The sequence below is a fragment of the Corvus cornix genome, chromosome 21 (genome assembly GCF_000738735.6).
Source record: "Corvus cornix cornix isolate S_Up_H32 chromosome 21, ASM73873v5, whole genome shotgun sequence".
Lineage (NCBI taxonomy): Eukaryota > Metazoa > Chordata > Aves > Passeriformes > Corvidae > Corvus > Corvus cornix.
Window position 1 is genome coordinate 1,844,760 of NC_046350.1, and position 12,407 is coordinate 1,857,166.

At 43.1% G+C, this 12,407-nt stretch overlaps 1 protein-coding gene across 2 annotated transcripts; it reads left to right on the forward strand.

Moving 5' to 3' along the window:
* Nucleotides 1-237: 237 nt before the first annotated feature.
* Nucleotides 238-12,374, forward strand: MFN2 (mitofusin 2). 2 transcript variants are annotated; one of them, XM_039563841.1, is made up of 19 exons: nucleotides 238-338; nucleotides 823-977; nucleotides 1,498-1,676; nucleotides 2,365-2,500; nucleotides 2,851-3,013; nucleotides 3,530-3,654; nucleotides 3,963-4,071; nucleotides 4,164-4,271; nucleotides 4,659-4,812; nucleotides 5,054-5,121; nucleotides 5,276-5,397; nucleotides 5,719-5,845; nucleotides 6,017-6,121; nucleotides 6,519-6,621; nucleotides 7,270-7,490; nucleotides 7,629-7,778; nucleotides 8,021-8,217; nucleotides 8,577-8,711; nucleotides 9,343-12,374. In XM_039563841.1, the coding sequence occupies exons 3-19, from the start codon at nucleotides 1,502-1,504 to the stop codon at nucleotides 9,410-9,412; spliced, it is 2,268 nt and encodes a 755-aa protein (XP_039419775.1). In that variant the 5' UTR covers nucleotides 238-338; nucleotides 823-977; nucleotides 1,498-1,501; the 3' UTR covers nucleotides 9,413-12,374. The 2 variants fall into 2 exon arrangements, with proteins under 2 accessions (XP_039419775.1, XP_039419776.1); XM_039563842.1 differs by lacking the exon at nucleotides 238-338 and adding an exon at nucleotides 345-476.
* Nucleotides 12,375-12,407: the final 33 nt, after the last annotated feature.

The window sequence follows — 12,407 nt, forward strand, 5'->3', positions numbered from 1 at the left end:
TCGTCGAGATGTCCAAAATGTGTATTATGTATTTATTCAGCAGTAAGTGGGTTTTTTTCCCCTTATTTTGTTGTGTGTTTCCTCGGGCCGGTTCGGTGGTGGGCGTTAACGAGCTGTACGGTTTGAGCGCGGGGAGCTCACACTGAACCCTTTCCCGTGACACGGTCCGTGGGTTCGAGGAGGGCCCCCATCACCGCCATCTCCCGCCATGAGGCCCCGGACCTACAGCTCCCAACGTGCCACGCGCGCGGCGCGCGGCGATGACGCACGCCACCTGTCGACTCCCGGGCGATGACGCCCCCGGGTGACATGGCGGCTGTGCGGGAGCGGCGGTGAAGGTGAGCCCCGGGCGGGGCCGGGCCGGGCCGGGCCGAGCTGAGCTGAGGGGACCTGGCAGCTGCTTCAGGCTGGGCCAATCTCTCTGAGAGTCGCCTCCGGAGCAGCAGGGATAGGGACAGGGACAAGGGCAGGGACGGGTGAGTGTCCGACCCTCTGGGGCAGGGTCTTGAGGGGGCGCGAGGCGGGCATGAGGAGGACACTTCCCGCCCTTTTCGCCCGCCCCTGAGGGCTGAGGGGGAGGCGGCGGCGTCCGTCCCGAGCGTCAAGCCAACGCATCCTCCGGGCGCCGGTGTGGTGGGGAACCAGAGCATCCCTGGAGCACACTGGGATGGCGGGGGAACAGAGCCTGGGGCATTCTCCGGGCACTGGGATGGCGGTGGAACAGAGCCTGGGGCATTCTCCGGGCACCGGGATGGCGGGGGAGCAGAGCCCTGGATGGAGCTCGGTAGCCTGTGGCCCTCATCCGTGGTCACTCTGCCACAGGGGCGGAGACCGGCTGGTCTCGGCATCGCTGAAGGAGCTGCGGCACGGAGTGCGGCCGGGGCGAGGGAGAAGGCAGGGAAAACTGCTGCTATTTGTCTTCGAGAGGGCCTCAAGCTGGCCATGCCTGACTTGTGAAAACGTAACTCATCCTGAAAGTAAGTGGAGGATGGGGAGGAGTGATCACTGCGAGCGATCACTGTTTATTCGAAGGGAGAAGGAAAGAGTTTTGAGTTTTTTTCCGATACATGAGTTGTATAAAGCGGAGCAATTTCTTTGTGGAAGAAAGAGGATAGTTTTTAGAATGCATATTTGTTTAGTTCTTGTAAATATGCTCGGTTGGATCACAGAACCACAGAATGGTTTGGGTTGGAAGGGACCTTAAAGATTATCCAGTTCCACCCCCTGCCATGGGCAGGGACACCTTCTGCCAGACCGGGTGGATCAAGTCCAGTCCAACCTGGCCTTGGACACTTCCAGGGATGGGGCAGCCACAGCTTCTCTGTGAAACCTGTTCCAGGGCCTCCCCAGCCTCACAGGGAAGAATTTCTTCCCACTATCCCATCTAACCCTGCTCTCTGTAAGTCGAAAGCCATTCCCCCTTGTGCTGTCACTACACTCCCTTGGATAGCTGTTGACACTTGGTGACACTGGTCTTTACTGGATGTTTCCCTGTAGCGCAATGTCCCTGTTGTTTACTCGTTCCAACTCAATAGTTGCAGTGAAGAAGGATAAAAGACACATGGCTGAGGTAAATGCTTCTCCACTTAAACATTTTGTCACTGCAAAGAAGAAAATCAATGGTATCTTTGAACAGTTGGCTGCATACATCAACGAGAGCTCCTTGTTCCTGGAAGGTAAGCTGAGTTCTTGAACTGTGAGTGTGTAACAGTGCTCTGCCCATGTACGATTTCCCCAAAAACACACACCAAACCCCCTCAGTGAGTGAAACGGCACTGCTAAATCTGTGTTTATTTATACATGCGTGTCCATTTATGCGTTTGTAAGAAAAACTGAAATTTTTTTTTTGAATTTGGGTGGAGTTCAGGCTCATATTTTGAAGATGAGAAGCTCATGCATGTTAAGAAACTGAGCTAATTAGGGAGCTATGCTTGGTTTTTATGTTTGGGAGGTTTTTAATTAATTACACAGCCCCAATAGCTTTTTTTTGCCTGTAATCCTTTCATTCTTGCCTGAACACATCATTGCTACTGACGTGTAACATACACCAGTAATTGGCTTTAACAGCTTAAGGCACAGACAGATTTTATCTCTAGGGGTGCTGAACTGTTGGCAGTGTTGGCTGTTCTGTTCAAGGCAGTCCCAAGAATGGGAATGGTTATTAGATACACAAAAGAGGCCAGTTGATAAATGCTGTTGTAGAATTGCTTCAGGGTGTCATTGCCTTTGTCAGGATCACCCACGTGAGCTGTGGGACACAGATAAATGTTCAGTCCTTTATGTTGCCACCACTGAGAGGGGTTTCACCCAGGACTGGCCCAGATGGCTTCTGGAATTCAGAGACATGATCTATTTTGATTTTAGAAACACACAAGAATGTAGAGCTTGATCCTGTCACCACAGAAGAGCAGGTACTGGAAGTCAAAAGCTACCTCTCAAAAGTCAGTGGTATTAGTGAAGTGTTGGCAAGACGACATATGAAAGTTGCTTTTTTTGGGAGGTGAGTCACGTGCTTGTGTTGCCTATGCTCCCCACTCAGTAAAGCATTTGAGTATTGTAGCCAGTAAAAAATATTTATAGAAACACTAGTGCTTTAGCTTTTGCTTGTAATGTGCATGTCCCTGATACAGGTGCTCTTGTAAATTGGAAACAAATACTGCATCATGTAATTCTTCAATTTGAAGAATTCTTAAAATAGGGAAATAGAAAAGTCTTTTTGCAGGCTGCCTCTGGCACCTAATTGTTAATGGCTCTGATACAGCTTGGCTTTAGAGAACTTGCTTTTGTAATATCAAAATGAGAACACCTGGGTCTTGGAAGCCTGAAACACCATCCTTAATCTGACTGCAGGACAAGCAATGGGAAGAGCACTGTGATAAATGCCATGCTGTGGGACAAAGTTCTTCCTTCAGGAATTGGACACACCACTAATTGCTTCTTGCGTGTGGAAGGGACAGATGGACATGAGGCTTTCCTGCTGACCGAAGGCTCAGAGGAAAAGAAGAGTGTTAAGGTACAATTTCCTTAAGCATAAGGTTAAGGATAAGAGCTCTTCAGAAATGTCAGAAAAGGGAAGAAACAAGAAAATTAAATTTCACAGTTAAGGATTTTAATCATTAAAGGAGCGGAGATGAAGAATGAGTCTTTGTTAGATGTAGGAAGTAAGGAATGAAGCAAGTTGCAGGATGGGGACTTGTTCATTTTATGAAAGAGATGATATGTTGTATTTATTAGCGATAGCAGAGTGCAGTGACTCAGGAAGTTCTGAGCTTTGTATGACTGACAGAATCACAGACTTCCTGATAATTCCTCAATAGCCTTTTCTGACAAGAAAAATCTCTCATAAACTCTCACCAGCAGTTGCCTTTTTACTAGGACACTCAAGAAGGTTTTATGTGGAAAACCTTCCAGAGAGGAAATAATTTGGACTTTGGCTTTATCTTAAATTGTCTCTGGACAACCTTGAAGGGAGGATAATTGTGTTAGTGGTTCTTGGCATACAGGAAATGTTATTTCCATCTTTTCATAGACAGTAAACCAGCTGGCTCATGCCCTTCATCAGGATGAAGATCTGAATGCTGGCAGCCTAGTCAGTGTAATGTGGCCCAATTCCAAATGTTCTCTCTTAAAGGATGACCTGGTGCTGATGGACAGGTGAGAAGTAGCTTTCTTTCCTTTCCTGCTTATCACAGACTAATTACGGAAATGTTTTCAAATATATATTTAACAAACCTCAAGGAAATTGACCCTTTTCTAATCTAAGACAGTGACCAAAGTCCCTTACTGTAATTAACAGTGTGATTTTCTTGGTCATTACTTCCTTTTAGCCTATACTCTGTCACCTCAGGGCAGTGTAGCTCAGACATGGGAAGTTAATGCTCCGAAAAGCTCTTAATAACTTTTTTAATTCTGTTTTTGCTGTATTCACAGCACAGTAATATCTCATTTCTCTTTATTGCTAGCCCTGGAATTGATGTAACCACAGAGCTGGACAGCTGGATTGACAAATTCTGTCTCGATGCTGACGTATTTGTCCTGGTGGCAAATTCTGAATCAACATTGATGCAAACTGTATGTGCAAGTCCACTTGTTCAATAAATTTGGCTAAATGTTAAAAATATTTGACATATTAATGTAAAGGGGTTTTGTTTCATTTTCCTTAGGAGAAGCAGTTCTTTCACAAGGTGAATGAACGTCTATCTCGACCCAATATATTTATTTTAAATAACCGTTGGGATGCCTCTGCCTCTGAACCAGAATATATGGAAGAGGTTTGTGATGCGTTTAAATGACTTCTCTTTGCATGGATATTATGGAGTCTGTTTTGACTCTGGTCCTTGGGGATACAATCAGTGCTATGTGTGATTGTTTTACAGGTTGGATTTTTATCACCTTAGGGTAGAGACTAGAGGGAGCATAGACTAGTGATGAGGATACAGCTCTTGAAATTTCTGAGCAGGAAATCAAGAGTCTCACAGGGGCCCTTTGAAGTTAGATCACTTTAGATAACCTCTGGAAAATTCCATAAAATAGGACATCTTTTTTTAATGCTTTTTTGGTAGCTTAGACCAGCAGAGGGCATCTGGGTGCCTGGTCTAATCTTTAAAAGATGGAAAAAGTGGACTTAACTGCATGTATTTATCCTGGTTATCCCTCAGGTGCGCCGGCAGCACATGGAGCGGTGTACCAGTTTCCTGGTGGATGAGCTCGGTGTGGTGGATCGAGCCCAGGCAGGGGATCGAATTTTCTTTGTGTCTGCAAAAGAAGTGCTGAATGCCAGGATTCAGAGGGCTCAAGGAATGCCAGAAGGAGGTGAGGAAAGCTAGCAGAAACTTTCCATTTACTTACAGAGAAGAAAATAAGAGAATATCTTGTTTCAAAAAATGTATAAAATTAGGGTAGGCCAAATTATTAATAAGGCAATCAAAACAGAAGGGGTGATTTAGCAGCACTTTTGCACTGGCTTCAGTGTAAAGCAGGAGCATTCCTGATGTCCAACATCTGATTGCTTTCTCAAAATTTAAATGGTTGTTTTGTGCGTTCCTTCTCTCAGGTGGAGCATTGGCAGATGGATTTCAAGTAAGAATGCTTGAGTTTCAAAGCTTCGAGAGAAGGTTTGAGGTGAGCATTATGTGTGCTGACCTTCTGGTTAGATTTTACTCCTGAAAGACTGGCACTTGCGGGGACCCATTTTAGAAATAGATCATACAGGAAGGAGAAGTTGTGTTAGTATGCTCCTGCCTGCTGCTAATCTTGGGCTGCCTTTTGTATACAGGAATGTATCTCACAGTCAGCAGTAAAAACAAAATTTGAGCAGCATACGGTGAGAGCTAAGCAGATTGCGGAAGATGTTCGTCTCATCATGGACTCTGTGCATGTTGCTGCCCAGGAACAGCGGTGAGAGCTGATGTGTGGTGCTGAAGTTTGTATTCTGGGAGAGCTGTAAGGGAACACGAGCATTTGAAATGCAAAACAGAATACAGTGTGTTTGGGAGCAGGAAGGACACGTACTGGTGGTCTTGCTTCTAGTGAATTATGGAAGTATTGGGAAAAGGACCTTTTTTTTTGTCCTGTGCCATGATTGTGTAATGTGTTGCAGATATTGACATGTTTTGTTACTGGGCAGGAAACTCTGTCTTATTTCTGGAATTCAAATATATTTATAGATGAAAAATGCATTTATCTGGCATATTGATAGACAGGGGTTTTTTTCACCAGAGTTTACTGTCTGGAAATGCGAGAGGAACGACAGGATCGTCTAGGTTTTATTGACAAACAGCTGGAGCTCCTTACTCAGGACTACAAGCGCAAAATCAAACAAATCACAGAAGAGGTGGAGAGGCAGGTAAGGAGAAGTGTCTGCAGAAAAGTGGATTGTCTGAAACAGCTACCAGCATGGTGAGGAAAATGTGCAGTGCTGACAAAGCTTTGAAGTACTAGAAATGTGGGAATTACAGATGGGAAGAGGAGAAATGCTTTCAGAAGCTCTATTTTCTCTCTTGTGCTGTTTCTCTAGGTGTCAAATGCAATGGCAGAAGAAATCAGACGGCTCTCAGTGTTGGTAGATGAATACCAAGCAGACTTCCATCCATCTCAAGTAGTTCTTAAAGTGTACAAGAGTGTAAGTGATGTTTGCTTAAGCAATTTAAGAGACCTGTTTTAGCTCTGAGTGATGCCAGCTCATTGAGATGTTTAACAATCTTCCAACTAGGATATGAGCTAAAGCTTTAATTTTTTTAATAATCTCAGTAATAAATTGATACACATTATGTATCACTTTATATAGATTGAATAGAACTTCTCCTGAACTAAAGAGTCCATGTGAGGTTTTTCTGATTTGCCTTTTCATCCCCTTAACTGAAAAATGGGTGGAAGTATGAAATTAATGTTATAACACTGGGCAGACAGATTATGTGCTCCTGTTCTGTGAGGGTCTTTTTAACTAGGAAGCTCCAGCACCTTCAGCCTGCATCTTAGCCATACTTATTTAATCTTAATAACTTTTCTTTGTTTGTCAGGAGCTGCATAAACACATCGAGGAGGGCCTGGGCCGTAACATGTCAGATCGTTGCTCCAGTGCAATCACAACTTCCCTGCAGACAATGCAGCAAGAAATGATAGGTCAGTTCCACAGGCAATATTGCCCTTCTTCTTCCCTTGAATTGCAATGCAAAATAACTAGGTAGATGTTCTGGGTTTCTCATTAATCCAATGGCTGATGCGCAGCTGGCACCATCTTAGTTTCCATCTTGATGAGTCATGCTGTTGTGCAGAGGACTGGTTCTGAGTCTGATTTCCTAAGGAATATGTACAGTTGCAGCATAATCCTCATGATAGAGAGGAACTGTGGCTTTGGAAATTTGAGAGATTCTCACACCAAATCCTAATGAAATAGAAATGACTAGTAACTAGATGCCTGTCTAAATTTTGGATTTAACGAGACTGTGGTGCCTAAAGACTTGTAGAACTGGGTTTCAGATTTTGTTTTCCAAGGTCTTGCTAATCTGTAAACTTCACCAGCTATCTGTGAGGATTTTGGAGGGTCCTAGGAAAGATTTCCTTCTGAGTTGATCTGAAGAACCAAGAATTGAATTGTAATTGATGATGTATCTCTTACTTTGCAATATGCTTGCTTACGAAATTAAACATACTAAGGAAACTAACTGTGGAGGATGAAACTAGCCATAAGCACCCTGATTATGGAATACAAGACCAGTTAATTCTTGTGAACTCAACAAATGTTTTTGCATGGTTTTGTTTTCTGTGTAGATGGTTTAAAACCCCTCCTCCCAGTCTCTGTGCGGGGCCAGATAGACATGTTAATTCCCCGTCAGTGCTTCATGCTCAGCTATGATCTGAACTGTGACAAGCTTTGTGCCGACTTCCAGGAGGACATAGAATTCCATTTCTCTCTTGGATGGACAATGCTGGTGAACAGATTTTTGGGACCAAAGAATGGTCGTCGGGCCTTGATGGGCTATAATGACCAGGTAGTATACCTCATTGAGTGGTTGGGATAGATATTCGTTATTTCAGTGGCTGCTGAAGTTCCTTTGGTGGGAAGAGCAATAGTTCGCCTCTTCTTATTCTCTCCTTTGGTTTTGTTTTGCTCCTGCTTTTCTAATTAGGTTCAGCGCCCTTTAACACCAGCAAATCCCAGTCTGCCTCCTTTGCCTCAGGGCTCTATGACCCAGGAAGAGCTCATGGTGTCCATGGTGACTGGACTGGCCTCTTTAACATCCCGAACTTCCATGGGGATCATCGTGGTTGGTGGTGTGGTATGTGTGCATTCTAGGCAGCATTTTTATAACTTAAGTTGGAGCACTGATGTAAAAAGCACTTGCACTGCTGAATCCTGTAGATATTTGCTATTCACGGATAGTGACCTATTTTCTCCTTTGATCTTCGATTTGAGTATAAACAGTGAGCTGATTTTGCAGTGCTCTGTGCACCATTGTTGGGAGTGAGCATCAGTCCAAGATTATGATTGTGTAATTTGTTTTTCGTTGTGCTTCTTTAGGTCTGGAAGGCTGTGGGTTGGAGACTGATTGCTCTCTCTTTTGGCCTTTATGGGCTGCTCTATGTGTACGAGCGCCTCACCTGGACCACCAAAGCAAAGGAGAGAGCTTTCAAGCGGCAGTTTGTGGAGTACGCTGGGGAGAAACTGCAGCTCATCGTCAGCTACACAGGCTCGAACTGCAGCCACCAAGTCCAGCAGTGAGTTCCATGTATTCAGCTAACACCTTATGGAAATTCTGTTGTTTCAGGTTTTTTTTGATGCTATTCCTTGTTAAAAAAGATAACTTCATGCTGAATTCCAGATTTTAAAAAAATGTAATGACACGTTTTAAAATAATATTGCTCTTATTTTGAATATGTAGTGTTTGGGTGCTGTTATGCATTAGTCTTAATGTACTTCCATGTCTCAAAACAAAATGCTCTGACATATTCTTGGGCAGAAGTGGGAAGATGAATGTCTGAGTCACAATACCATCATCCCTATACATCAAAGGGATTTATTCCTTGAATGTGCTGCTTGATCTTACTTTCCATCATATTGAACTCTTGTTTCATAGAGAGCTTGCTGGAACATTTGCTCATTTGTGTCAGCAAGTGGATGTCACACGGGAGAATCTTGAGCAAGAAATTTCTGCCATGAATAAAAAAATTGAAGTTTTGGATTCACTGCAGAGCAAAGCAAAACTGCTCAGGTGAGATTTGATTATTCCATACAATTGTTTTTCATGTGATTGCCCCAGGATGTTCATATGAGCTGTAGTTCATCCTATCTTTGTCATAGCACTTGATGTGCAGACGTCAGCACTTTTCCCTACCAAGTCATGTTCTCTTTCACTAGGTACTTCCCCATGGACTGTTCACAGTCATTTAAAGCTTCTGTCTCACAAAGCACCTTTTTCTTCCTGTTTTTTATTTGTTTGGCATTACCAGTTCCTTTGCATTTATCAAAACATAACAGTCTTCCACTCCTACAAACTCCTTCAGGCCCTTATAAAATTATGCAAAAAGTCTTGCTTTCGCCTTTCTACCAAGTTGTCTGCTGCTTTCTTTACCCTGCAAAGGCTGTTGGGAAGACTTTTTCAAACATTCCTTACCTACACAGTAAGACCAATGTGAAGTTGTGTCCAAGATCTCTGTTTGAACCTCAAAGCTTAGGGACTGACAGCAGGCAAGCATTCTTGATCTGCAAGGAATGGCAGTAGCCTTTTGGAATGAACCTCTGGCACTCTGTGCCTTGCCGTGTACTCTGTTTAGTTGCGCTTCTTCCTGACTGGCTTGAGAAGAGCTGTTTCATTCACTTAACAAAACTTCCTGTCCTTGCAGGAACAAAGCAGGTTGGCTTGACAGCGAGCTCAACATGTTCACACATCAGTACCTGCAGCAAAGCAGATAGTGTGGGAAGAAGAGAAAAACAACAGTTTCCCTTCAGTGCTCTCTTAATTACTGCAGAGAATATGGTGGGTGATGGAATTCCCTAAAGGGAATGAGCAAGAGCCTATTGCTGTGTTTCCAGTTGCTGTGTGAACAGTAGGATTCTGCTTCCCTGTTCTGTGTCCCACCTCTAAACACTAGGTGTTAATAACTCTTCTTTTTCCTTGTGAGACCAGGCTACTTCGGGAGGAGAGTGTGCTTTATACATTTACAGGAGGCTTTTACTGCACTTCATTTTGCTTTAAACAAATTTAAAGCAATCAAGCAAATGTTTATTAGGTTAAAAGTTATTCTTGACACATCTTTATGGAGTCATTTGTTTTACTTCATAAAGACAGAACTTTTGACTTCCAAGCCCCAGGTTGGTTTATGTGTGACAAGCAGCTGTTTGACTAAATACAGATCCTATGCACGCAGACATGATGGTGGTTTCACAAAGCATTTATAGCCCACACAGGCCTGTCTCCTAGGTTAATATTCCGTTATTCTAGAACATAACAGGGAATCACAATGTCCCTTCATAAAAAGGTCTATTGCTCTCAGTGTGCTTAAACCTGTGAACAAAACCCAGTTCTCTTCCGGAGCAAGAGGGATTAAGATTTTGCTTTGGTAAGCTTGGTGAGTTTGAAGTTAGTTTCTTTCTCTTAAGAGTTGTTTAATAACACAGTCTGGCCCATTTCCTGTCATGGACAAATAGTTTGCAAAGACAGAACTAGTTCCTGTGAAGGAGATAGTGCTGATAATTTGGCAGCTTGTTGAGGAAGGAAACTAGGAAAGAGAAGCCAGTTGACACAACGTAACGTACTGCATTATGAGCTTAGTTGATGAATGTGGGTTTTCTTTGGAAAAGCACAGCTGTGTTCCTGGAAGCAGGCCTGTGGAATTCCATTACCACTATTTGGCCGCAAGAACAGCATGTGGATTACACGCTGTAAGAGATTTTGCTTCATGTAGAGTTCCCACAGGATGTTACGGTCTGGGCAGCAATAGGATTTCATATGTTTCTCTTCTGTTAAAAGTATCAGAACATGCTGTCAAGTACAGCTCCTCTGGGGTGGGGGCAGTTGTGGCACTTGTAGTTCATGCCAGGGCAAGAATGGGTTAAAGCAACTTAGTTTTTTTGAAGACATTCTTTATTTGCAAATACATGAAATTAATTGTTGAGTTTTGCCCTGATGCAGTTTTGAATTTGGAATATACTTGGGAATTGTAAGGACTTGAGTCTCTTCCTGTTGGAATTGATAGAGAAGAAATTCTCACTGATTTTAGGAGGAGTAGGATTAAGTTCCTCTATTGCAAGCTTCTTTTCCTCTTTGTGAGTCAGTATTTTGCCTTGTGTTGGTTATAATCTTTCTGTTGCCTTCAAAATGTCTGAGGAATCCAGAACCAGATCCTGTAGTTCTGAGATTAGTGACAACCTAAATCTCTTCAGCATCACACACATAGAATATGGGCTGTCTTCGAGCAGGTCCCAGCTGAATTCAGAACTACTGAGCAGTGGGGTGCTTTCTTATTGACAAAGAGACTTTTCCCTTGAAAATGGCTTTAGGATTTCTCATTCATGCTCAGGTGTGAATATATGTGCCTGTGACAAGTCCCATGTTTTTCATATCATGGGAGTTCCAGAAAGAAACGGCCTGATACTTGAGGGAGTAAAAATAGTGAAATGTCAGTAAGTACTTCTTAGGTAAGGCTGTTGTGAGATTTGCAGAAAGACTTGAAGTATCTTGATTGTGTAGGAGCTGGTGGTGAGGCTCTTACGTCTTCAGAATGCAGAAAGGAGACAAACCTTTCCCTTCCAGTAGACAGCTTTGACTCCAACTCAAACTGAAAAGCTGTTTTCATCAGAAGTTTTGACCTTGATTGGGTTCCTCAGGCAGCCACCAGGATGTGAATATAGATTTGATCAAATCTGAAAATGAGCAAGAAAGAAATTTGAGTCCTTGCTTCTGGAAGTGTGTACTCTGGGCTTGTAGTGAAGTATATTGGAGTAAGTGGAATCATCTACTCTTACTCTGCTGCAGGTCTTAGTTAAATAAATTTGAATCTTTAGTCTCTCAAGCTGTAACATACACAGTTATAATAAGCTATGTTCTGTTCTACTGAGTTAAAATATTAAGCACATCCCTAATACACAAGGATATCATCAATTTCAGGTCGAGGCAGAGGATGATGTACTACTGCTCAGCAGCTCATGACTACTTGAAATGCTGACCTTGCTTTTGAAGAGGTAGTGTTAGCATCTCTTCAGTGGACCTTAAAGGGGAAATCTGATAAATGAGCTGATCTTTAAGCCAGTGTCTTATCTGTGAAGGGAAATGAGATTTATTGGTTCTTAGAACCCAGGGTCTTGCTGCTGTGTGTTTGTGTGTCTGACCCTGCTCAGGCCCTGGTGCTGTCGGCATTCTCACTGCAGAGCTGAAACCTAACCTACAGAACAGGGGAAAGAACCACTTGAACTTTTTCAGAAGCAAAGCTGCTAAGATGTGTGGGTAAGGATGTGTAACCCTTGTCCCTGGAAGCCCAACTGATCGAGAATCAAACTTTTAACAGACAGGCTTACAAGCTGGATTCCTCTGAAACAAATTATAGCTGTACTTCTTTAACTGAGAGTGGTGGAGCACTATCACGAGGAGTTTGTTCTCTTCTGATTTTCATAAAGAATGCTGTACTAATCCTTAAAACAGGTAATTCCAATACCGGTGTTCCCCAAACTCCCATTAAAGAAGGTCAGCTAAATGCACTTTTATCTTATAGCTGCTACTTACTTTTCCTGTTGCATTATGTTGATGGAGCTCTTCAAAATACTCTTACCAGTGAGTTTTCTCTCTGCTGTATTTAAGGTGATAAATTTGCATGAGTTAGTCCTGTAACAGTGCTGTAAACAATGGAAACAAAAATAAAAATGAATTGGAAAAACGCTTCTCCTGATGTGTCCTGCATGTTGTGATACAATC